At 43.2% G+C, this 27,908-nt stretch overlaps 1 protein-coding gene across 1 annotated transcript; it reads right to left on the reverse strand.

The window, feature by feature from the left end:
- Positions 1–1,175: 1,175 nt before the first annotated feature.
- On the reverse strand, positions 1,176–27,838 carry LOC149975705 (uncharacterized). Its single transcript, XM_090204687.1, has 3 exons — positions 27,479–27,838; positions 21,333–21,517; positions 1,176–2,023 (listed from the first exon to the last, which is right to left on the reverse strand). The coding sequence occupies exons 1-2, from the start codon at positions 27,750–27,752 to the stop codon at positions 21,339–21,341; spliced, it is 453 nt and encodes a 150-aa protein (XP_090060813.1). The 5' UTR covers positions 27,753–27,838; the 3' UTR covers positions 1,176–2,023; positions 21,333–21,338.
- Positions 27,839–27,908: the final 70 nt, after the last annotated feature.

The raw sequence follows: 27,908 nt of genomic DNA on the forward strand, positions 1-27,908 counted from the left end.
TCGAGCCCCACCCTGAAGGACCATTCAGACAGTCCTCGAGCCCCACCCTGGAGGACCATTCAGACAGTCCTCGAGCCCCACCCTGGAGGACCATTCAGACAGTCCACGAGCCCCACCCTGGAGCTGCATCAGAAGGCCCACTCACTCACACAGGCCAGTGGGACCAGCCCAGGATTGTCAACTATGCAGACACTCCTCATCTGTACTTCCCCTAGCACTACTGCCAGACACAGAACAAGCCAGCCCCCAGAGAGCTGAAAGATAAAGCAGATAATCGGGAGGCTAAAACCAACATGTATTCTAACCCCCCCCCCCCCTTTGAGATACATGTTAATGTCAATGGAGCAGAGTGTTGTAGGTGGACAACAGGCTTGAGTCACTCCCGTCTGCCTTCTCCTCTCCTTGTCTTCCCATGCGAATGTGTCCAAGATCTGTGAGCTGTGTTTATTCTCGATAAGTACACACAGCTGTCAGCGTCCAGCGAACAATGCTGGCAGCTCCACATGCGCAACTGACAGGGGACACATTACAGATCCTATTCTCAGGGGTACTACACTAGCTATCTATTCTACTGCATGTTCAGACCAGTGTGTGACGTCCCAGACACATTAGCATGTGTGTGTGTGTGTGTGTTCGGAGGGTTGAAGTGATTCACAGCAATCATTCAATGGTCATATGATGTGTATCCAGCTCAACTCAATGCTACGTTTTGTCTAGATATGCACTGTAGAATGTAGATTGGTCTACAGATGTTTTGGTTAGATACACACTGTAGAATGTAGATTGGCCTACAGATGTTTTGGTTAGATACGCACTGTAGAATGTAGATTGGCCTACAGATGTTTTGGTTAGATACGCACTGTAGAATGTAGATTGGCCTACAGATGTTTTGGTTAGATACGCACTGTAGAATGTAGATTGGCCTACAGATGTTTTGGTTAGATACGCACTGTAGAATGTAAATTGGCCTACAGATGTTTTGGTTAGATACGCACTGTAGAATGTAGATTGGCCTACAGATGTTTTGGTTAGATACGCACTGTAGAATGTAAATTGGCCTACAGATGTTTTGGTTAGGTATGCACTGTAGAATGTAGATTGGCCTACAGATGTTTTGGTTAGATACGCACTGTAGAATGTAGATTGGCCTACAGATGTTTTGGTTAGATACACACTGTAGAATGTAAATTGGCCTACAGATGTTTTGGTTAGATATGCACTGTAGAATGTAGATTGGCCTACAGATGTTTTGGTTAGATACGCACTGTAGAATGTAGATTGGCCTACAGATGTTTTGGTTAGATACGCACTGTAGAATGTAGATTGGCCTACAGATGTTTTGGTTAGATACACACTGTAGAATGTAGATTGGCCTACAGATGTTTTGGTTAGATACGCACTGTAGAATGTAGATTGGCCTACAGATGTTTTGGTTAGATACACACTGTAGAATGTAGATTGGCCTACAGATGTTTTGGTTAGATACACACTGTAGAATGTAGATTGGCCTACAGATGTTTTGGTTAGATACGCACTGTAGAATGTAGATTGGCCTACAGATGTTTTGGTTAGATACACACTGTAGAATGTAGATTGGCCTACAGATGTTTTGGTTAGATACGCACTGTAGAATGTAGATTGGCCTACAGATGTAGGATCTTAAATTTAGAATAACACTTTGTTCGTCCAGGATGGATGTTGTTGTTCTTTGGCATCACCTTCCATTAAAAGGATCACATACATTTTCACATCATACACATTTAAACCAGTCAGTCCATCACATTTCATACACTAAAAACATAGTGGACATTGATATGTTCGCTCACTCACTGGATAGAGAAGTGCATATACAGATACAATTTACTTTGCATTTAGTAGTCCATAGGCACAAGGAACAAAGGAATGTTTGAACACGTTCTTCCTGGCTATGGGCATTCTGAAGCGGCGGCCAGAGGGAAGTCTCTCAAACTGAGGGTGTAGAGTGTGGGAGGGGTCGGCAGTTTGCTACAGCAGGAAAATAATCCTGGAGAAAAAGGAAAATGTGAGTTATTATGTGGATTATAATTACATTTACATTTTTGTAGGGGTTGATAGATTTTTCACAAGGAAAAATAAACATTTCAAAGTGGAAATTAAACTTCAGAAGCCTTTTTAAACCTCAAATACACAAGTTTGAAATGTTCTGCGTTGTGATTAAATTAAGATGTTAGTTATACAATATATGAGAACAGATTTGTTTTTAAAGTAATCTAAACCCAATTAAGGATAAGAAAACCTACCAGTCATTATTACATTATTCCCACAAAACCGCAGCCTACTATCAATCTAGGCCTCCTCAAAGTAAACATTGTAATATTTTCAAATCCCACATAAATATTACATGAGATTCTGTTATGTTCTGTTAATAGCTGGCATGTTCCACTGCTGAACCAGTTGATCAGGAACATTAGAGAGAGGAGGCCTCAGGTTAAGTCCCAAATGGCACCCCATTCCCTATAAAGTGCACTACTTGTGATCAGGGTCCCATAGGGCTCTGGCTAAAAGTAGTGCACTATGTAGGGAACGGAGTGCCATTTGGGACGCATGCTCAGTGTGTACTCCACTTCAGGGGATTTCTGTCTACCTGGTAGGAAAGCAGACTGTAAATCAGACAGGAAAAAGGTAACGCATGTGGTTAGCTCTTGTGAGATTCGTGCCGACTAAATAAGCTGAGAAGTGAAGTTATCGTGGTGATGATCTAGGACTTGTCATGGTGCTATTTAAATTGATACACCCTAAACTACATCTTACGTAGGCTATACGTTTAAAAGATAGTTATTAGTTATGATCATTACGAAAAGGAAAGGACCGGTTTCACTGCCCGGCTACAATTGAGGGATTCGGGCATTGTGTCATATTTAATGTCAATGATGATGAAAGTGACAAGACATAGGCTATTGCTCCATTACCCAGACAACTGTGAAAGGGACCTCATTGTGGACATCACTGTTTTGCAACAGTAGGAGATCTCCATTTCCAACACTAGTCCCCATTACTCAACGAAACACACAGCTTCACCCCAAGACTTAACTGGGTCGCAATCTCCAAACACCCATCTCCTCTCCAATCATATGCACACACACACACCACCCAAATCAACAGTCCTGTTTTTTCAGATGGCCACTGCATTGCATGCAGAGAGCAGACAGACGGTTTTGCCATCCCTGCTTCTCAAAATAGCCCAGTTAGCACACCGGGGTCAGATGGTTTTGAAATGCTGCCGGAGCTGGAAGGACACGTGGAGGGCTTCGAGTGCCCCGAGGACCGAGGCCTCAAGGAGGAGGTATCGCACTCCAATGACAATGAGAGAGAGACCAGAGAGAGAGAGAGAGAGAGAGAGAGGTATGGGAGGGCTAAATAAGCTGACAGAGGAGTGAGGTGAGACTCGAGGAGAGGCTAAGAAAACACCTGTGGCTTTCTCCCTCAGGAGACACGAGGAGAGCACTCGAAGGTCCTCGACGGGACTAAATATACGACCCACCAGTGGAAACAACATGGCCGCTGGTGGTCTGATGAGGGAGGGGAGACACCGGCAGGTGGAGAGGGCATTTGGTTCATTGACTATTCATTAGCTTGTCCGATGACAGTGGAATACATTTCATTTCTGCTTACGGATAAGATCAGGCAGACAACATCCGTAGATAAGTGCCATGTGGTGTTCTGAATAAGTATCATTCTGGACCTACATTAGGCAATGGTGTTTGAGAAAATACTCTGAGAATTGCAGAGTATCATGTGATTAGCTACAGTATGTGCATATCGACCACAACTCAAGCTGAGATAAGTCAATCGACAGTGTCCAGGCAGTACTGACAGAACTGAAGGGGAAAGCTGTTTGGTGAAATCTACTCTCACTTCATCATCCTAGGGACTGAGTTAGGCTATTGATTGGTCAGAAAGTAGGCCAATGCCTACCGTAGAAGGAGAACATGCAGTCTCCTAATGATTTGACCACATCAGTACCCTCTCCCCTCAGGGCAGCAGTTAGAAGAGAGTGAGTCATGGTAGAAACGGAACAAAAAGAACCATTCAAACACTCAGTAACACCAGATCAACTCTAGCCAAGAACTCTTAAACCACCCCTCCTCCCTCTATCTCCAGGCAAAACCAGCTCACCAGACTGCTATGGCTGCGGTGAGACCAAGCCTAGCCAATCCGGTTGTCTCTGGGTAACTGTCTCCCCTCCGCCCTCACCATTTTGACAGTTATTTCTAAAAAACCACCACGGAGCCAACCCTGCCCTGGAGTCCTGAACCACATCAGAGAAACTTCTGTTATGGCATCCTGGCATTAGAGAGAGGAGAAACATACCAGATCCACTACCCAATGCAGCTGAATCTTCTGATCTAGGATCAGTTTCCCCTTTCAGATCATATTGAGTAAGATTGTATGGGCAGGGAGGACCTGATCCTAGATCAGCACTAGATCAAAGAGGAGAAACATACCAGATCCATTACCCAATCAAACTGCAGTCTTGACAGTTTAATTTCTCCCAGTTGGAAGGTACTTCCAAATCCTTCCTTGCTAACCAACTAACTAGACCCTCGTCCCACGCATGCTGCCCTCAACGGGTTCCTATTGGTTACCGGGCCTGCCCACGCTCCAGCTCCATCCACATTGGACAATCCCATGGTGACGGGCAGCTGAGCGGTTCTGGACCGTCGCTGGACAAATCAGTCTTCTGGAATTTATAGGGTGCACCCCAAAAGGGCTCTAGCTTAAAGTAGTGTACATAGGGAATAGAGTGCCATCTGGGACATAGAGCATATTGTTTGTTTATAGCAATATACTGGAGAAGGATTGACGTCATCTCGTAACACTGACACGTACGATGATGTTCAGCAGAACAAGTGTGTGCCGAGTTGTAGTACACGTCTACAGGCGCCACTTATTGCAATACGCGTCTCTACGGTTGATAGGTATCAACTATAAAGACAGGTGCAGAGCCTGTTCTCTTGCAGTAACGCTCACGGCTCTAACCACATATGTTGTTTCCCACTGGAGACCCGGGTTCAATCCCCATGTCCTCCCTTCTCACTGTCTCTCCCCCTTGTTCCATCTAAATAAAGTGCAAAACATACCTAAGGAGAGTGGAATTCCACAGGATAGCCAGTTTATTAGTCAACTTGACCCAGGACCTCTAAGGGCTCCTTCTTGTGATGATTAGAAGTAGGCCTAGAGGGGCCTTCTGAGTGGCGCAGAGGTCTAAGGCACTGCATCGCAGATCTGGGTTCGATCCCGGGCTGTGTCGGAGCCAGCCATGACCGGGAGACCCATGAGGCGGCGCACATTTGGCCCAGCGTCGTCCGGGTTAGGGGAGGGTTTGACAGGCCGTGAACTCCATGTCCCATCGCGCTCTAGAGAGTCCTGTGGCGGGCCGGGCGCATGCAAGCTGACACAGTCGCCAGGTGTACGGTGTTTCCTCCGACACATTGGTGCGGCTGGCTTCCGGGTTAAGCAATCAGTTTGTCAAGAAGCAGTGTGGCTTGGCAGGGTTGTGTTTCAGAGGACGCATGGCTCTCGACCTTCGCCTCTCCCGAGTCCATACGGGAGTTGCAGCGATGAGACAAGACTAACTACCAATTGGATATCACAAAATTGGGGAGGAAAAGATAAAAAGTACCAAAATAAATACAAAACAATAAAAAAAGTAGGCCAAGAGTAGGCAGTGAAAGGACAGTTACTAGAGTCGTGAAAGAAATCAGACAAGGAAAGGAGACAAGAAAAGGAGATAAGGAAAGGAAGCGATGCAGTACTACAAGAACCCAGTTGCCTGTGGGAGCTCAATGAGTTGGATCCTCTCAGCGTGCGAATCCAATTCCCAGTCAAATCGGACTTATTCAACACATTTGGCTTTGAAAACCTCAGCGAGGCTCAAGGGGGAATGAAACCCCAGGGAATCTGGGAGGTTTGTATCTGGGAGAAATTATTCATGCTTGCAGATATCACCCGACCCGTTCTACCTGCCTACAGGTAAAAAGCCTGCACGTCTTATTGTACCAGCTACTAACCACTGAGATAATATTAAACGTACTGTACATAAAGGCCTATGGGTCAACATCCTGACTTAGACGCAAATCATGCATTCATGCCAATGTTAGCTTTGCATGGAAGTTTGGAATGAAAGGTTTGTTGTATTACCATTTTCAGCAGACTCAGGTGTCTTCCTGCCACTCAGCTGGAGATGGATAACTGCTCTGTCTCTCTCTGTATACATGTGAAAGGGATAGAATGATTGACATGTAACACTGTGCTGTGCCTGTTTGTTTGGTAAGCGTTGTTTGAAGGTGTCTGGTGCACGGTGCGGTGTGTGTGTGGGGGGGACGTGAGGGGGAATAATGAGGGGAGAGCTCAGAGGATGACTCACCCTCAACCCTCACGACCCAGACTACACACACACAAACACACACCACCCCATGCAAGGGCGGAGTGGAAACCTGTCACATAGGCCTCCAGGAGAAGAGAGAGAGGCCGTGTACTCTACCCAGCCCGAACCCACCATACAGGACTAGTGTCAGGGAGCGAAGCCATATGAACATATAATTCCTCACCTCCATAAGAGACATGCCTCTCATCAGCATCTCTGACTATTCTACTAACATCATAGTCCTTATGGACCTCAACGTGCAGTTAGCTACATCCAATGACAGTTGGTGTGAGTAAGTAGACGTCTAAACTAGGCCCATGTAAATACAGATGTCTAGTTGAATGACTAATTAGATAATGAATTAGTCCTGAAAGATCGACATATAGGAGCCCATACATAAGACGCATGGACTTAGTAGTCAATATAAACATATATATGTAACAAAGACATGAGTCAGAGTCTCTGTCCCAGTGCGAACGAGGTTTGGGAGTGAGACCGAAAGGTAATATGGGGGAGCAAACAAAACGGCCGCCATCTGGGAGTGTTTGATGTTGGTTATCGGTGACTCTGTCATCTGTAGTATGAACTATGAAGGGGATCAAAACTAGGTGGGATGCAAAGTGTGAGAGGAGGGATTGGGGTGAGCGTGTGTGTGTGTGTGTGAGGGAACGGGCTGAAAACGGCTGAAGAACTGCCGTTTGATGCGAGGCTCAGTCGCAGACTACAAACGAGCTGTTGCTCTCTCCCTCTCCCTCTCCCTCTCTCACACAGAGAGTTCCAGCAGCAGTGTGGCCGCCATATTAAACACCTCCATTCCTGCAGTGCTGCACGGACATACACAAAGCGAGACGTACAAAACATCACACACACACAGAGTAACTGACATACAGACGTGGAATATACAGGAGGCCATGGTTGGCATACGGGAGGGAGTACATGAGTCAAGTCAGTCCATCACGGACATCAAAGTCGATGGACCTTTTCCCTTGGAACATATTTTTTTTTATACATATACCGGATACATGCAGTTAAATGTGTTGTCTTACAGGGTCAGCCATAGTCGTACAGCGGATCTGGAGCAATTAGGGCTAAGTGCCTTGTTGGCCCAACGCTCTAACGTCTAGGCTACCTGCCGCATCTACCCGCCCAAACATAAGCACTCTGCCAGACGTACACACACAAAAACACACTAGACTAGGACTGTCTTGGCTTGATGTCGTTCTTTCCTCAGTATAGTTGTCCAGATTGATCACTGTTATGCAGGCCATGCATACAGTGCATTCAGAAAGTAATTAGACCCCTTGACTTCTTCCACATTTTTGTTAGCCTTATTTTACAATTGATTAAATAAAGCATGTTTTCAATATACACACAATACCCCATAATGACAAAGCGAAAACAGGTTAAGAAATATTTGCAAATGTTTTCAAAATAAAAACAGAATACCTTATTTACATAAGTATTCAGACCCTTTACTATGAGACTCGAAATTGAGCTCAGGTGCATCCGGTTTTCATTGACTGAGTACTGAGTAAAGTGTCTGAATACTTATGAAAATATAATTTCCTTTGTTGATTATTTTGTATACATTTGCAAATAGTTCTAAAAACCTTTTTTCTTCGTCATTATGGGGTTTGTGTGTAAATGGGGAAAAGGCCATAACATGCTTTCCGAATGCACTGTAGATCGTATCAACACACACACACACCGTGGCCCTACTGTTTATAACCATGGGATGGAAGTGATACGAGGGGTACCTTGGAACAGAAAACAAAAGAGAATGCAATTCCACAAGAACATCGTTGGCCAGCATAATAGGCTTGACGGATCTCAACAAAGCAGTCTTAAGGTAGTTAGCCAACTACTACTACAGCCAATACATTAAACCCCACAGCCAAGAAACTCAACTGTTATCTTCCCATTTAGACCATCTATGTGGAAGCAGTCGGTTGAGTTACGAAATATCTACATTTGGTGGTTCTGTCTAAATTTCTTATGAAAAACAAAAGAACAGTGTATTCTAAGAAATAATGGTGCGGGCTTCTTAGAGCAATTCAGTAGAATCCTGGGGGCGGGGAGAGAGAAAGAGACAAAAGAGTCAACTGCAAATAGTTTTGCTACGGCGTGCTCAACTGAACACGACCCCGAAGTGGACTATGCCACATTGGCATTGTAGTCCAGTGTAGCCCTGTTCGACCATGTAGGAAAAAAATATATTCCGTACAAGACAACCAATCCACTTCTGTATCCTTAATGTAAGTGCAACTGCATTGGATTTAAAGTCACCCAACTGGCTCACATCCAAAGTACACAAAACGTGGAGACTCACATGCCGTACCAAAGCTGCAAAGTAAACCCATTAGGAGGCTTTGAGGCTTCAGTACACATTTATGCTCTTAGTTTTATGCTCTTACTTATCAGATCTGGGCCTCTGAGAAAGCTTTAGGCCCTATAATCCTAGAAGATTCTACCAAGGAATTCTCCCGTCAATTTCAGTGTGTTTTCATCAGGCCCAGTGCTTTGGCAGGCCGGCCTGCCGGGAGCCAAGCACATTTCTCTGAGTCATCAGATAGAGGGGGAGGAGAGAACTGGAGTTCCCCTCTCGCTCTCTCTCTCTCTCTCTTTCTCACACACACAGGCAAACTCAACAAGCGCTACAACACACACACACACACACACACACACACACACACAGTTAAGCTAACTAAATAAGAGATGCAACCGACAACAAAGCTAAGCAAGCCAAACCCTATTGTTCCGGACCTCCCGAAGAAGTAAGCCTTCCTGAAATACCAAAAACAGTGGTTTGTAGTGAGTACTGCCAACAGGAGGTTAGTAGGCTACCTCAAAAAGGTAAATGTTCATTGTTTGGGGGGGATACATGCTGAAGGGCCTGGTCACATGACAACAAGAACAATCAATAACAAAATACATTTGGGAAATGTCAGATACGGAAGTGATGGTATGGGGATAATTGCATAGTTTTGTCCCAGTTAAAGCATAAGCCACTAATTATGCAGACATTGAATGCTCTTTATCCTCCTTTTTCAAAGTAGTCCCAGTTTCCTGGGGTAAGACCATCCAGGTTCTTAGTCAGACCGTGCTGACAGAAGTGGTCACATGTCGAAGAGAGATGTGGTCTTCAAAGTGTAGATGTTCTTCTGATGGCCAATATGATGTCAGATGATTGAGGGTTAGTTCCAGAAAGTGCCTGCACAGCTTCTTCCTTCCCCTTACTCCGAGAATCCAAAACGAACCCAGCCAATAAATGTTAAATAAAAACATTTAAAAACAATCTTATTTAACTAGGCAAGTCAGTTAAGAACACATTCTTATTTACAACGACGGCCTACCCCGGCCAAACCTGAACGATGCTGGGTCAATTGTGCACTGCTCAAACAAAGCGGGAGCTTTCAAATCCAAATCCTGGTTAAATTGGTCCCAGATCTGCTGCACAGTCTTGTCAACTCCTATGAGTCACGCAAGAGCACAAACAGATCTGGTACCAGGCTAGATTTTTCCTGATTCCCTCCATTGAAACCAATCTGGATGATGGGATCTCCTTCTTGGCATTCGCGTTCTTCTAGTTCAACGTTGAGTGAAGATTTATAGTAGCCGAGCACTTAATGATGTATAGCAGGGCATGATGTAAGAGAGAACTTAAGTCACGATGACAGACAATCTTCTCGCTGCATTGGATTGGTTCGGGTATTCCGTCAAAGCAGGGGGAAAAAAGATGACGAGCCAGGATAAGTGAATCGTGAGACATACTGTAGTAGGAATCTCTCTTTGAAGGAAGAGACGAACCAAAGGCACTGTTTGTGGAACATTATTATTTTATTATTATTATTATTTATATATTTTTTTAATGTCGAGACACTTGTCTATTTTCTCCACCTGGCTGGAAGCGGGAGGGAAGGAGGTGGAAGGAAGGGGAAACTCAAGACTGCGTTTCCTGCTTCCTGGAAACAGTAAAGCAAAGAGGTCCCCTCCTGGCCTGGTCTGTCCAGCCACATACAGTGCCTCCGGAAAGTATTCAGATCACTTGACTTTTTCCACATTATATAAGGTTACAGCCTTATTCTAAAATTGATTCAATTGTTTTTTCCCCCCTCATCAATCTTTACTCAGTACTTTGTTGAAGGACCTTTGGCAGCGATTACAGCCTGGGTTCTAGGGGACCTTCAATACTGAAGAAATGTTTTGGTACCCTCCCCCCAGATCTGGTACCCTCCCCCAGATAAAATCCTGTCTCGGAGCTCTACGTACAATTCCTTTGACCTCACGGCTTGGATTTTGCTCTGACATGCACTGTCGACTGTGGGACCTTATATAGACATGTATGTGCCTTTCCAAATCATGTCCGATCAATTGAATTTACCACAGGAGGACTCCAATCAAGTTTTAGAAACAGCTCAAGGATGATCAATGGAAACAGGATGCACCTGAGCTCGATTTTGAGTCTCATAGCAAAGGGTCTGAACACTTATGTAAATAAGGTTTCTGTTTTTTGTTTTTAATAAATTTGCAAACATTTCTAAAAACCTGTTTTTGTGTTTGTCATTATGGGGTATTGTGTGTAGATTGCTGAGGATATTGTTTTATTTTTTACATTTTAGAATAAGGCTGAAGCGTAAGAACATTTTGAAAAAGTCAAGGGGTCTGAATACTTTCCGAAGGCACTGTATCTATATCGAGAGAGAGAGATTCAGAAGAGAGCGAGAGTGTGTGTTAGTGTCAGAAAAGGAGAGCCAGAGCACGAGTCGGTGAGGTAGCCGTAGCCAATGCCCACGGAGATCAGTTACCAGTGGCCCCGCTGACCTCTCGGCTGATGAGGAGGTGTGAAGGCCAAACCTCTCAGGTGAACCTACATTAAACAGTCACACTGACCACATTCCTCACAGCAACACATAAGACCTGGGTTAAAATACTATTAAAAATCTTTCAAATACTTTAAGCGTTTGTTCTAGCCTGGAGAGTTTTGGGAAGAATCTACTGGTCCATTAAACCAGGCAAGCTCAAATGAGCAGAAATAAAGTATTTGAAATTATTTTGAATAGTATTTGAACCCAGGTCTATAATTGATATGTGGGGTCTCAAAGGGCATCGGGAGAGAATAGCATCCGGTGTGTTTCCGAATACCCAAGTATCCCATGCTTAATCGCACTAGTGACTCGATAGCTCAGAATTAAGATAGAAGCAGTTATGTAAGCGGGAGAGAAAGGGCTAGAATGTTCCTCCGATATCCTTACAAGCAGATGGTGTGTAGTAGTGTCAGACTGAACACTAACTCATGTACACTGCCACCAGCACATACACACTGTGTGTGTGTAGATAAAACGTCCCAGTAAAGGAGGCCAAAAGGAGAGGAGTGTGGGAGTTTCACTGGTGGTGCCAGGACCTGATGATATAGTAGAGAGAGAAAGATGGAGGGAGGGGTGGGGGTCAGTTGGTCAGGCAGACAGGGAGAGGAGACAGAGAAAAACGTACACAGAGAAAGAGCTACGTAACTTCATCCCTTCCCAGTCAGTGAACATCCTTCCCTCCAACCAGCCTCACTTCTGGCCTCCATCGATAACGCTTGTCCTTTTCTCTCTCTCTCACACACACACACACACACACACACACACACACACACACACACACACACACACACACACCAAAGCTCCTGCCTGGCGAAAGGCAAATACAGTACATTTCAGTTGAAGAAGATGCCCTGCGATCCCGACTCAGATTTACACGCTGCTACGCACAAGGACTCCAACCAATTTAGGTCTGTCATGGCTCCGTTTAATGTCTCAATGCAGTCAGTGTGGCAACCAGCTATGTACAAAGGTACTCTAGAGGGCTGAATGGCTGCTTCAAGATGAAATGGAAGTCATAAATAAACACAGGGTATAGCTTTCATGCTGGGCAGTGGGGCGATGGTCCATTCTTCTCAGAGGTGGTACAGTACTGGAGGGAAATCTGCCAATCTCTTGAAGTGTCTGACTGGGGTGGGATAGTGTGTGTGTGTGTGTGTGTGTGTGAGAGAGAGAGAGCCAGTGTGTGTAAGTGTACCAGAGGGAGCGAGAAACTGGGACAGACACCAGTGATTTGAGCTCTTCCCTGCGTCTCCTGCCTTTCCTTTGTCGCAGATCGAGTGAACGAGGTCACCAACTCCTACGAGCACTCAACCACCAGCGGCCTTGCTCGTCCTGGATATACACACACTTTACATTTTGTTCATTTAGCAGACGCTCGTATCCAGAGTGATTTACAGGAGCAATTAGGGTTAAGTGCCTTGCTCAACAGCACGCCGACAGATTTTTCATTTATCCGGCGTAGGTATTCGAACCAGCAACCTTTTGGTTACTGGCCCAACGCTCTTAGCCGCTAGGCTACCTGCCACACACACACGGCTCTATTTTAACAAACCTATCGCAATAGTAAATCTAAGCGCAGGCGGTAGCACTATAGGTTCAGAGTGTGTCAGAATTTTTTTGTTTGTTGCTTATTTCACTATCACAATTAAATCGGTGAACTTGGCTCAAAAAAGGTGCCTTTTGATGAATAAACAAGTTGTGGGTGTGTCCAGGCTTGGCCCCTCACTGGTCAATCTGAATGTGTTCCATGGCCAAATATGTGGTTGCTTCAAGTTGTGTATTTATGGACTTATGTATAGACTTGGAATCAACTCCAAATCCAATGTTACTCTGTTATAGCTTTTTAAATGGCTTACAGAAACCAGATAACAAAACGTAGACCTATCTTTGCTAAATACGTTCACTTGAAACCATTTGCAGTCCACATTGTTCTAAGTAATTGCATAGCCTCAATAGCATTCACACTGATATAAAGGCTAGGTCGAGCGTAAATTGCATTACGGCTGAGCATGGGCATGCTAAACATTGTCAATAATCAGGATTAAATTGATAAAGCATTAAAAGAGAACGAATAATTCAAAACAAAACTAAGCAAAAACTTGTTTTCAATATAGGCTGTGTCACACTTACAGGCACCATCATTTCTCTCCGTGGGCATGTAATATTAAAACAATGCAGACTATGGAGAGTTTTACACACATCCAAACTTTTCACAGGGGACCCAATATAAAGAGAAAGGGAGAATGTCCACTAACCGTTAAACTGCTCCCAAATAGGCTTATGTTTTATGAACAAAAATCAGAACCATCTTACAGATCAGATCGCATTCACACATCTCCAGAAGTTGCATTGCAAGCGTGCCAAGGACATTGTCACGATAAAACCAGGAAGGTGAATCATTCTAATAAGTTTGGTTGGAATAAAAATTTGCTGAATATCTTGATAAAAGTCACCCTGTCCGAGAGAGATTTACAAAACGTCCCACCAGGGTAAGCCTACACGAAACACAGCCCTTATTTAAAGTGTTTCTAAAATCCCTTACGGGAAAAATGAATGGTGGAAAAACAATTGGAACCATTTCCCTGTTTGGCAGCTAGGTTTTATGGGCATTATGACACATTGACTGTGGAACTCAATAACCAACTGCGTTACCACTAAAACCAGCTTTTTGTTGGTCTTAAATATCCCTATCAGCACTGCCTGAAATTGGCACTTTGGATCATGTTTTTAAAGGACACCTCAAATATTTCCACCCTGCTCATCTGAGCGCAAGCGAGCTGATATAACACAGGTAAATTGCTGAACCTGGCGTTAGGGCTGGAAAAAGGTAGTGCGTTTTTACATGACTAAATTGCAAACTAACGTGCGTTTGACACTAGCGCCGCCTTAATGACAGCCGAAAACAGAGCCCACAGTGTCAGACACACACCTGCGTGCATGCCAGGCTCGTGCAGTCAGTGTGTTCCAAATCACAATGCTACCGGCACAGAGGTACCATTCTGCCTGCCTTGTGCCAACTGTCACCGTTGCTTCCAAAATTTGCCATTCTGCCACTACTACTGGCACCTGCCCAAGGCCTAGATAGAAGATACATTAACATGGACGGTTCATGCGTGTGCTGGAGCACTGGTGTTCAATAGACTAGGTGACTTTACTTCCATAGTTGACCCGTTATTGTACTATACGTAGGGCAAGTCATTTTTCCTGGTCAGTGTGTCAGAGTAGGAGTGCTGATCAAAAGTAACGTGGAAAAATAGTCATCAATATATAGAGAACACAGAATCCTAAACACCAAACACAACGTCCAGAAATCTGAGTGTTGTGTGGTTTGATTTCTTCGTGACCTCCCTGTATGTGTCCGTTTCCTTCATCACTTCAGATCTAATCCTTATTTATGAGAGGGGCAAAACTGATCTTAGATCAGCGATCAATACGGGCACAGGTCACATAACCAGGCTAGGTCAAATTCCTAGCCCTGATTACAGTGGAATATATCAAATGCTTAGGTCAGACCACATGAACTAAGCAGGAAACACTCTGGGCCCCGACTGACTCAGTCCATCAGTAGTGATTGAGGAAACAGCAAACAGCCGAGCCTCCGCCTGCCAGTGGCCCAGTGCTGACCTGATGACTAACAAAGACTCGTGGCCACAGACATCCCACTGGGCTATGACATGTAACATACCAGTGTTGTGTGCTGTTTAAATCTCTATGGAGAAGTTCGGCCTAATAGATTTGTAAGCAGCTGTACAGGAGTTCGCTACTCACACATTGTTTCCACTGACCACAAGAACTGGGCCGTGTTCATGAGGCACCAAACGGAAGTAAACAGACTGAAACACAGAGGGACAGCCTGGATTTGCCCAATAAGAAATGCTCATGTTCATGTTTTAGAACACTTTCTGTTGCGTGCCCTAACGAACACGACCCCGGCCAACCCAAGGCCAGTGGATGATCAAACAAACTCCTGAACAAGAGAAGAAAGAGGAGAAACGAGGGAGCTAGGGGGTTAAGAGAACCGGAGGAAGTTTATTTATCCACTGAATGGATAAAAAAAAAGGTCCTGAGAAACCTTGGTGAGGGTCTATCAGTGCCTGTGATAAAGACAAGAGTAAATCATGTAAAAGGCACATTCCTGGTGTTGTGATGTAGAGAGCGTGTGGGAGTCAGGGGGGCCGACCGGCATGCTTATCACCGCTCAGAGTAATGCACAGAATGAGGATGCAGGGTTCTGCATTGCGATCAAAGGTTTAAAGACCATGAGACTCGGAGGAGGGAGCTGTACAGCTAACACAGCAGATAACAGGGTAGGAGTGGAGCAGAGGAGGTTGGTGGGAGGAGCTATAGGAGGAGAGGCTCATTGTAATGGCTGGAATGGAGTCAAACACGAGGTTTCCATATGTTGAGGTATTTGATACCATTCCATTCATTCCATTCCAGCCATTACAATGAGCCCATTTTCCTATAGCTCCCCCCACCAGCCTCCTCTGGAGTGGAGATATTGTAGAGAGACCATAGCCACATTAGGAAAAGACCAATAGGATGGGAACAATAGGTTGCACTACATTTGTTAAATATCCACCCTGGATTATCAGCTTCATACTAGTCAGTCTCATATGTGATAAAAATTCTGCTAAAACAGACAGAAACATCAGACATTCATCAGTATACAATCCCCATAGATTCACAGTCCTGCTGCTTGGGCTAAAAGTACCAATACGTAATAGGTGCTTCCTATATCATCATCCTCTCCTCCCTCTTTCACACCATCTCTCTCGCTCTCTCTCTCTATCTGTCTGAGATCGACTGTTCAAGGGCTTTGTTTTAGCAGCACCTTAACCCAGACACCACATGGCTGCAGACAAAGACAGGGAGGCGTCACAGGCCAGTGCACAGCACAGACACAGCAGTCAGCCAGGCTACCAGCTATGAGCCCTGCATCCCAACAGGCCAGAGGGCACCACCACCACTGATCGACTGACACAGCTACACTGGCCCCTTCTGGGCCTGGGGTGGTACTGCAGGCTGGGGGACTGAGGTGAAAACAGGAGATTGGTTTTGTAAGCATTTCGAGAACAGCATTAGCAGGGTAAGGCAGACACGTTGCGATGCGAATGACAAACCTTGAAAAAAAAAGAACACTTCTAAAGTTGATTGTAAGAAAATTGCTAAAATCAAGGCTATATCTAACTCCATATATCTAACTCCATCCATCTTACCCCATTTTGAACTTTACTGTTGTTTCATAGTGTGGCAACCCTCAAAAACACAGAAGAATTGAAATGGAAGTGACTCAGCAAAACATGGCCATGTTCACCAGATGTTGGTGGTGGCCTTGTAATTAATCAAAATATATATATTTAAAGAAAAACACAATTTAACAAACATTACTTACGCAATGACTACAGCAATTAGCTTTGAAACCGGGGTTTGAAAAGGGGTTTGTAAATTAACAGGGCTGGCCCACTTGGAAGCCCTCCTGGCCAGTGTCTGTCCTTTCGCATTGCACCATTTCATTGTCCCACGTGGACGTTAGGAAACACCTAACGTCTATCCGGTCAGCAATGTGCATGGAGACCTTTGCCAGCTATTTCCACAGACAAAGGAGACATGGAAGACTAGAGTCAGTCAGTGCACTGTCACCCCAAACCCTGGAATGGATGATGGCATCCCACTAGGTCAAGTCACATTGAATTAAAACCAAATCACCATGGTTCTTAGGCAGCTCAATTCTTATATTTGTTTCACTAATTGGTATTTTGACCAATCAGACCAGCTCTACAAAACAAAATACACATTTTGGGAAAAAAAGCTTAGAATTGGTTTGCCTGTGTAAACACAGCCTTGGACAGTGGTATCTAGTGAATATACTAGTCTCATGTGGCAACTAAACAAGAAAAACCTATACAAGGTCTAATGAAGTAAGACCCCACTGAACAAGACTCTCCCAAGACTTGCCCTTTGGTGGGTTAAAAGACCCCTGCTAAAAGCAATTAACACAAAAATGGTACCTGCTGCATGCCGACCCGGTAACGCCGATATTATACTTGTAAAATCGCATTAGTTCATCAGTGGTCAACAACTTTGAGCCAATCAGAGAGCACAAACTCCCACATGGAGAAGCCAAAAGGAGTGACAACAAAAAGGAAAAGGAATAGAAAAAATATACAGCATTTTCTCCACACCTCCATGGTTAAATAGATGAGCCAGTCACACTTGATATGCAATGTAGGCTATGGGATGGTAGCTAGCTAAGTGCACAGATGCAATGCAATGCACAAAACACAAAATACTTCCTCCAAGCTAGCTAACCACTGACATTGACATTATAATTAAATCACAGTGGATTAGTTTCATTGAAACAGCTGCCTGTGTTAGTACAATGTCCTTAGCTAGCGAATATTTTAACGTTAGCTAGGTATACATTTGGCTATGGACTGGCACACACTGGCAGTAGTTTCAAGTTAATGTCACATGCACAGTGAAATGCCTTTCTTGCCAACTCAAATGGGATTATGGAGAGTGAATTGTGTTGTTTCTTCATCATCTTGCTAGGTAGTTATCTAGCTGTGTCCATCTGGCTAGTATCAACAAGGGATTTCTACAACATAGCAACATCATTATCTAGCTAGCTAACCAACATTGGAAACTAGACCATAAACTAAGCAACAGACATTGACATGCATTGCCAAAAAACACTACTGCCACCTCCAGGTTTGGAGTATTTTAACAAGGCTGAGTGGTTGACGACTTCAAGGTCTTTGCTGTGTGAACACAAAAGAGATTAAACAAAATGTCGGTAGTCAGAGGTGTTAAGTGTATCTAAGCTATAAGAGTATAGTAAGGAGCAGTTTGCTGTAGGTCTGTTCTGGTCAGTTCTGGTTGCAGCTAGCTAACAACAGCCTCTTCCTGTTCTGTGCTAGAGCCTAAACGTGGCTATTAATACCAGATCAATCACCGGGGAGATCACACGGCTGTGGCTGCTGAGTCACACAGTGGAAATTATGTGGAGCTGGTGCTGGTTATGTTGCGCCTACCTAGTCACTGATCTTGGGCTTTAAGTTTTCCACTCCTAATGGTTATAGATTGGGTGGGTAAACTAATCGTAGATCTGTGGTTATAACCAGATCTATTACCGGACTAAATGACTGGACACTGGATGGAGATCACAAAGCAATGGCTGCGGAGTCACAGAGGAGAAATATGGAGCTGCCCGAGTCTGATCCAGATACAGGAGAGTACGAGTAGGTTGTTACTAGAATCTGATTTGGGGTCTGTTTTGTGTTTTCCTGTCATAAAGGTCAAGTAAAATAGTTGTAGTGTAAACTGATCCTAGATCTGTGGCTAGGGTTGATCAACCACCCACCATTGGAAACTCCTCCAAAATGTAAGAGGTGGTAGATATCTACTGGGACAGCGGGGTATTAATCATTCTCCACATGATTGGAACTGACATCTGACAATAGACATGTGTCTCAACAATGCATTCACTGCTGTTAATACAACTCACAACAAGCAAACCAGATCTAGTCTATGGGGGTGCTTGCACAGACCTGGATTGAGCCTACCAGGGGAAAATGTCATTTTCATGCTTAATTCCTTTAAAGCCACGTTCCCATAAGGGATTGAAAACCTTTTACACGTTATGCTCTTTATATAGCAGTTGATGGTATGGCCTATGTTGAGTATCCCCATTCCCAATCATGACAAGAGGGATGTTGTTCTCTTGAATGAAGACAATCACCAGTGAGAACTGGCCTTCAGTGCAACATCACACTGACTGTCTGACAGTGCAACATCACACTGACTGTCTGACAGTGCCCTTGGAGCAACATTTAAATTCTCACAGATGATTATAGAAGCACATCAAACTGTAAGTGGTCTGCTTTGATGGTGATTGATCCAATCTTAAATAATTCTCTCTTTAAAAGACGGAGGAGCCTTGTTTTCAAATTAATCTACAGGCACGGAGCAGAGAATTCCAAAGCATTTGATCATCTCGATCGAACACCTAATATCTGAGGACAAAGCACACCACTAAATCATGTTAGATTACATGAATCAGATTGGTTACAATAAATAATTTCATTCTTAGCTCATCAAAACAACTGCCTTTGTGAATGATACTAGGGAAAGTCATTTTAAATGGCAAGTGAATGTGGGCCTTGTACTTCTACTTTAGAAATGCATCCTTCCTTCCTTCCTTGAGGTAAAGACAGATTTATTCGAAATTGGATAGGTCTAGACCCGGTTTCCCTGATCACAATGGAATTTAGACTTAGAAGCGTTTTAACGATGCGTCGTTCCTACAACGGCCGAAGATGTAACATGCATTTCACAAAACAACACACAGAGAGAGCAGTCTAAGTGCGTCGTTGGCGCATGTATCGTTCCTGGTCGGATCGAAAGAAAGGGAGCCCTGCTCTCGGATCAGCTTTCTCCATTAAAATCTACCTTAATTGTAATGTTATTTCACAATATTGACAACGGATCAGCTCCTAGAGAGATATTACCAATTACGGCTGCAATATTGAGGCTGCTTATTCTAATACTTACCCAAATAGGCAAAAAAAAAATGAAATCACAGATTTGTCACATCATTGCGCACGTTAGTCTAATTAGCATAATAAAAACATCCCCAGTTTAAACTAGGGATATGTGCATTGGATGCGTCTCAATCCACCACATCCGCCAATGTTGCACTTATGCATCTGCGGTGAAAAGTGGCAGAATTAGAGCCGTGTGTCAGGCCATGGGGACACCCCGAAAATCCCGTCTGAACGGTTTGGCCTCCAAACTACTATGACCCCTCTGTGGAAAGATGACTCTCACGAACACGATGGGTGTTCTTTGTTTTGCTCTACGACCCCCACAAGCATATTGGGACTCGTCTGAAGTCGGTAGAGCCGATCAGCTAACTTCGGTCTGTACCGTCCGAACAGAACACTAACGACACATTTAACTGTTTTATGAGTGGTCTGAGGCAGGCGTTAAAATTACGAGCGTTTTAAAGTGCAACGTTAATAACAAGAGTTTTGGTGACCAGCTCAGAGATTTAACAATGCTCCTACGAAGGTTCTAACGATGAACTTAACCTTAAGATGGTTTAGGGAAACCGGGCCCAGAGCAAGGTTAGCTCCTTCTTGTTTTCACAAATTCAGATCTGTAATTACTTTCAAGAAAAGGTAGGAAGGAAGGATGCATTTTTTGAGTATTTGAACGGGGCCTGTGAACTGAATGAACTCACTATATAAACCCAGAGCTGCATGGAAAGAATTCAGCACAACAGAGGTGAATGTAATATTTAACCAACACTGCCACCAGGTGGGCAACTAATGCTACCATTTCTCTTCTGAATTACTACTACAACAAAAACTGTGGGAATGAAGCGTCAGTGTAGAAGGGTTGTTGTTAAAATGCATGGTTTATTCCTGTTAAAGAGATCCTGGAATTTAAAAGCTGAATTTCATTCTCACTAGGCGCACACTGTTTGAAGCAACGTTGTTTCCACACCATTTCAATGAAATTACATTGAACCAATGTGGAATAGATGTTGAAATGACATCTGTGCCCAGTGGGTTGTGTCTTAGAGTTGCTGTAGTCATGGTGACCTGACCTCTTGCTCTCCATGGGCTCAGAATCAGTCCAATCAGGTGAATCCATTTGAGAATAAATCCAAACATATCAGTGTAATAAACCTGATAACCCCATCTTATTCTTGCACTGGGCCTTCTCTATTTTAACACATTTGATTTTAAAGGGAGTGTGACAGTTGAACACATGGGCCTATATCAGTTATTTGCTTTTAAAACAAAAGTATATAAAATATAAAAACTATGATTTCTCTTTTAGTGAAGAGTTAGACTATACACCTAAAAAACAAAAATCATGAAGTGTTAACACGTGACCCAACTGTCAACTAGGCTACAAATTTGTCATCCTAATTCATTAATAACCAACCAAGGAACAAGCAGAACTGAAACACCTGAGAAACCAACTAAAATCATTCCTAAGAGCTCACAATTAAAGAGTATTACTAATAAAAGCGAATCGGGACACACCGGACCTCAAACCTCTGCGTCGACAAACTGCTCCTCCACGCTGCGGATGATGTGGCGGACCCATTTGATGGGGGCTTGGTGGTGGGTGGCAGGGCTGTAGTCGGTTGCTGTCTGGGGGTGGGGAGGGCAGGGGGCCTGGTTCAGGGTCAACCCCTGTAGGGCCACTCTATCCACATCCTCTGGGCCTGAAGAGAGGAACAGAAGGTTCATGGCAATTCTGGTTTGTGTTCAGTTGGGCAAACTGTAGCAAAACATATTGAAACCTACAACAGAAATCTGTGTTCTCATTGGAGGTATACCCTCCCAGTTTCATTCAGCTCAAAACATTTTCTCCCTACTGAACACAGTCCTGGGTCATGTTCTAGAGGAGCAACGCTCTGAATGTTGCAGATAAATGTTTTGTAATAGAGCGGACATTATTCCCTATTCAGCATGGCAGAGAAGTACAGTTGAAGTCGGAAGTTTACATACACCTTAGCCAAATACATTTAAACTCAGTTTTTCACAATTCCTGACATTTAATTCTAGTAAAGATTCCCTGTCTTAGGTCAGTTAGGATCACCACTTTATTTTAAGAATGTGAAATGTCAGAATAATAGTAGAGATAATTATTATTTCAGCTTTTATTTCTTTCATCACATTCCCAGTGGGTCAGAAGTTTACACACTCAATTAGTATTTGGTAGCATTGCCTTTAATTGTTTAACTTGGGTCAAACGTTTTGGGTAGCCTTCCACAAGCTTCCCACAATAAGTCAGATGAATTTTGGCCCATTCCTCCTGACAGAGAGTCAGGTTTGTAGGCCTCCTTGCTCGCACATGTTTTTTCAGTTCTGCCCACACATTTTATATAGGATTGAGGTCAGGGCTTTGATGGCCCCTCCAATACCTTGACTTTGTTGTCCTTAGGCCATTTTGCCACAAATTTGGAAGTATGCTTGGGGTCATTGTCCATTTGGAAGATGCATTTGCAACCAAGCTTTAACTGCCTGACTAATGTCTTGAGATGTTGCTCCAATATATCCATAAATTTTCCTACCTCATGAAGCCATCTATTTTGTGAAGTGCACCAGTCCCTCCTGTAGCAAAGCACCCCAACAACATGATGCTGCCACCCCCGTGCTTCACAGTTGGGATGGTGTTCTTCAGCTTGCAAGCCTCCCCCTTTTTCCTCCAAACATAACGATGGTCATTATGGCAAAACAGTTCTACAGTGCCTTGCAAAAGTATTCGGCCCCCTTGAACTTTGCGACCTTTTGCCACATTTCAGGCTTCAAACATAAAGATATAAAACTGTATTTTTTTGTGAAGAATCAACAACAAGTGGGACACAATCATGAAGTGGAACAACATTTATTGGATATTTCAAACTTTTTTAACAAATCAAAAACTGAAAAATTGGGCGTGCAAAATTATTCAGCCCCTTTACTTTCAGTGCAGCAAACTCTCTCCAGGAGTTCAGTGAGGATCTCTGAATGATCCAATGTTGACTTAAATGGCTAATGATGATAAATACAATCCACCTGTGTGTAATCAAGTCTCCGTATAAATGCACCTGCACTGTGATAGTCTCAGAGGTCCGTTAAAAGCGCAGAGCATCATGAAGAACAAGGAACACACCAGGCAGGTCCGAGATACTGTTGTGAAGAAGTTTAAAGCCGGATTTGGATACAAAAAGATTTCCCAAGCTTTAAACATCCCAAGGAGCACTGTGCAAGCGATAATATTGAAATTGAAGGAGTATCAGACCGCTGCAAATCTACCAAGACCTGGCCGTCCCTCTAAACTTTCAGCTCATACAAGGAGAAGACTGATCAGAGATGCAGCCAAGAGGCCCATGATCACTCTGGATGAACTGCAGAGATCTACAGCTGAGGTGGGAGACTGTCCATAGGACAACAATCAGTCGTATATTGCACAAATCTGGCCTTTATGGAAGAGTGGCAAGAAGAAAGTCATTTCTTAAAGATATCCATAAAAAGTGTAGTTTAAAGTTTGCCACAAGCCACCTGGGAGACACACCAAACATGTGGAAGAAGGTGCTCTGGTCAGATTAAACCAAAATTGAACTTTTTGGCAACAATGCAAAACGTTTAACCATCTTCCCCTGAACACACCATCCCCACTGTCAAACATGGTGGTGGCAGCATCATGGTTTGGGCCTGCTTTTCTTCAGCAGGGACAGGGAAGATGGTTAAAATTGATGGGAAGATGGATGGAGCCAAATACAGGACCATTCTGGAAGAAAACCTGATGGAGTCTGCAAAAGACCTGAGACTGGGACGGAGATTTGTCTTCCAACAAGACAATGATCCAAAACATAAAGCAAAATATACAATGGAATGGTTCAAAAATAAACATATCCAGGTGTTAGAATGGCCAAGTCAAAGTCCAGACCTGAATCCAATCGAGAATCTGTGGAAAGAACTGAAAACTGCTGTTCACAAATGCTCTCCATCCAACCTCACTGAGCTCGAGCTGTTTTGCAAGGAGGAATGGGAAAAAATGTCAGTCTCTCGATGTGCAAAACTGATAGAGACATACCCCAAGCGACTTACAGCTGTAATCGCAGCAAAAGGTGGCGCTACAAAGTATTAACTTAAGGGGGCTGAATAATTTTGCACGCCCAATTTTTCAGTTTTTGATTTGTTAAAAAAGTTTGAAATATCCAATAAATGTCGTTCCACTTCATGATTGTGTCCCACTTGTTGTTGATTCTTCACAAAAAAATACAGTTTTATATCTTTATGTTTGAAGCCTGAAATGTGGCAAAAGGTTGCAAAGTTCAAGGGGGCCGAATACTTTCGCAAGGCACTGTATTTTTGTTTCATCAGACCAGAGGACATTTCTCCAAAAAGTACGATCTTTGTCCCCATCTGCAATTGCAAACCATAGTTTGGCTTTTTTTAATGGCGGTTTTGGAGCAGTGGCTTCTTCCTTGCTGAGCGGCCTTTCAGGTTATGTCGATATAGGACTTGTTTTACTGTGGATATAGATCATTTTGTACCTGTTTCCAGCATCTTCACAAGGTCCTTTGCTGTTGGTCTGGGATTGATTTGCACTTTTCGCACCAAAGTACGTTCATCTCTAGGAGACAGAATGCGTCTCCTTCCTGAGCAGTAGGACAGCTGCGTGGTCCCATGGTGTTTATACTTGCGTACTATTGTTTGTAGAGATGAACGTGGTACATTCAGGCGTTTGGAAATTGCTCCCAAGGATGAACCAGACTTGTGGAGGTCTACACATTTCTTTTGATTTTCTCATGATGTCAAGCAAAGAGGCACCGAGTTTGAAGGTAGGCCTTGAAATACATCTACAGGTACACCTCCAATTGACTCAAATGATGTCAGAAGCTTCCAATGCCATGACATTATTTTCTGGAATTTTCCAAGCTGTTTAAGGACAGTCAACTTAGTGTATGTAAACTTCTGACCCACTGGAATTATGATACAGTGAATTATAAGTGAAATAATCTGTAAACAATTATTGGAAAAATTAATTGTGTCATGCACAAAGTAGATGTCCTAACCAACATACCAAAACTATAGTTTAACAAGAAATGTGTGGAATGGTTGAAAAACAAGTTTTAATGACCCCAACCTAAGTGTATGTAAACTTCCGACTTCAACTGTATGTCTGTTCTATAATATTTATATCTAATGTTTTGTTATGAGCAGCGCATTGAAAATCTTCAGTAGGGCACGATATAGCAAAATGGAAAACCAAACATTTTCTTACTGAAGAAGTCCTCTAGCACCTCTGTTTCAGCTAAATGTGTCCTCCAGTTTGGTACAACTGAACACCACCCTCCATTAAAAAAGTCCTTAGTTAGAGAAATTGTATAGAAACAGTAAAATTGCACTGTTAGTGCTGCCAAAACTTTGTGTCAACATTTCTATACAAACCAAGAGAACAAGACAAGACTTGATATGATATTAAGTCTGACATAAATAATGGTTCCTTCCTTGTACTACCGATTGTCTAGTAATATGGATACATTGTTATTGACCTGGGAGCAATGGCAGTAAGTTACATACATTAATAGAGTCCAATATTTGAATCTAACTTGTCCTAGACCAGTGGTCACCAACCTTTTCAGAGCCGAGATCACTTTGAGTCAAAATGCAGGCCGAGATCTACCGTTCAGATCATTTTTGAAACATGACATAAAAAACATAAACAAATGCTACATTAGCCTATGAAATTTGTGCAATAGGCTATAGCCTGATACATTATCACAGCATTTTGGCTATGCTTGAATTGCCCTGCAAATGGCATTAAAATATTGTTCTTCTCAGACAATTGTATTATATTTCAAAACTTGAGGTTTATGATCACACTGGTAATATTAGATAATTTGTTGTATTACTTGTTATGCAAAGCTGAGTCAGCATTATTTGAAATAATTTGCCTTTTTTTAATTTTACTGGACTGATGGTGCCTGCATATTACAGTCTTCCAGGCGATGGCGAAACTCGAATCTCACTTCAATATTTCTGCCTCATCCACCAATTCATGTTGTTAGAGAACGTTAAAATATTACTCGATATTAAAAAGACAAGCCACTAATACTAGCAAAGCTTATCGATACACTTTGTAGTACGAGGAAAGAGCTGCAGCAACATCATAGGCACGTCTAGTACCGGGCAGCGGTATGTGACAGAAAGCCGATCACCAGGCAGAGAGATTATATTTTAATGTGCACTTTTAAATACAATGCAGGTAATGTTTTAAATCACACACACATACATACGTTTGCTATTGCACTTTTGAATACAAAAAAAAATCTGTTTTGTATGTTACATTTGTTTGTCCAAAACAAATTACCTATGTAAATAGGTTTGCTGTTGCACTTTTGAATACAAATATTAAAAGTTGTTTTTATTGTGATGTCTTGTAATGTCTAGTGATGCGTTCTACATCAAGGTAACAACTGATGACATTTTAGAATGATACGACAGTCATATGCAGGAAAAAATAGAAAAAAATCTGGTGGGCCTACATTTTGTCTGGTTCTCCTTTCTTTGTGAAGTTAGGTGCACCAGTGCTACAAATAAAGGATGTGACATCTGCTTTTGGACATTTACAAGGCAGCACCGCATTTTAAATCCTCCTCCCCATTTACTGGATTGGTTGTGCAGAAGAGAACCTTCCCAGACAGAAGCATTTTTTTTTCTCATCAGAAAGAAAGAAATGATGCTCAGGCTTCACTGTGGACTCATGGAAGCTGCACGGTGATCAGAGTTATCTGATTGGCCAGCTGTAGGCCTATATGTGCACTTGATTAGGCTCGTTGGGTACGCGGAGTTTGTACCTTCAGACACATGAAACGTCGACTTCCCGGCGCGCAGGGCACCTTAAATCAAGAGCAACTACCACAAACAGCGTGAAACAAATAAATAATAAAAAACAGGAACGCAAGGCGACCGATTAGGAATTTCTTGGAGATCGACCAGTAGATCGGGATCGACCGGTTTGGCCATCGATGGAATGCATATGCAAAAAATACCTCATCCCTACTGTAAAGTAATGGTGGTTGATCTTCGATTGTTACGGGACTATTTGGCTTTCAGTGGTCCTGGGGATCTTGTACCAAGTATCATGACATTTCAGCCAAAAACCTGGTTGCCTCTGCCAGAAGGCTGAAACTTGCCCGCACGTGGATCTTCCAGCTAGACCATAACCTCAAGCACACATCAAAATCCACAAAGAAATGGTTAATTGACCACAAAAATCATCATTTTGCAATGGCTATTTCAGTCTCCGGACTTGAACCTCATTGAAAACCTGTGGTGTGAATTGAGGAGGGAAGTGCAGCGCAAACAAAGGATTTCAAATATCTGGAAAGATTCTGTATGGAGGAATGGTCTAAGTTCCCTCCCAACGTGTTCTCCAATCTCATAAAACATTTTAGAAAAATGTTCCGTTTCCTTATTCTCAAAGGGGAGGGTGATGGAGTATTGAAAACAGCAGCACTAATCATTTTGACCCCATCTTTTTTTCTCCCTTCTCTGAGCAATAAAATAGTATAAAATAACAATTTTCATACAATATAGCTCAGTATTTGTATTTTAAACTGTATTTTTGCCTCATTTTTAATCAAGAGATCCAATAATTCCAGACCCCACTGTATCTCTCCCCTCTTTACCATATGGAGCAAATCCATACGTCTCTACGATTCCCATCTCGTCCTCCCAGTTTTCTTCCTCATATGGTGGCAGAGGTGGGGCTGGCGGCAACGGCTGTGTTTTTTGGGGGGACTTCTTCCTCCATTTCCACCTATACCTGGAAAAATAGGCCTGCCTGTACCTACGCTCTGGAGCAGGGTCCAGTTTACCATTGCCTGAATACATCAGCTTTCTCTCTGGAATGGTTTTGGCACTGATGCACAAGCCCGGGGGGTTACTCACTGTCTGGAGCATGGTCCACTGTTACAGGTCTCCATCTCCATACTGTAGTCCTACAGAGAAAAGCATGAACACAGAAATGTTGTCATGTTAGCTAATAAGCCGTGCTTGACATGGGCAGGAGATCGCCAGAGCGGAGTAGCTGCACGTCAAATTTTATACGCTTGAGTT

This window comes from Oncorhynchus mykiss, chromosome 17 (genome assembly GCF_057628025.1).
Source record: "Oncorhynchus mykiss isolate SJ-2025 chromosome 17, ASM5762802v1, whole genome shotgun sequence".
NCBI lineage: Eukaryota > Metazoa > Chordata > Actinopteri > Salmoniformes > Salmonidae > Oncorhynchus > Oncorhynchus mykiss.

What these genes read in the sequence shown, in the direction of transcription:
- LOC149975705 (XM_090204687.1), bottom strand. Translation starts at nt 27,752, where the DNA reads ATGCTCCAGACAGTGAGTAACCCCCCGGGCTTGTGCATCAGTGCCAAA. An exon ending in GTATGGATTTGCTCCATATG is followed by an intron (nt 21,518 to 27,478) that starts GTAAAGAGGGGA and finishes TCCTCTCTTCAG; the next exon opens with GCCCAGAGGATGTGGATAGA.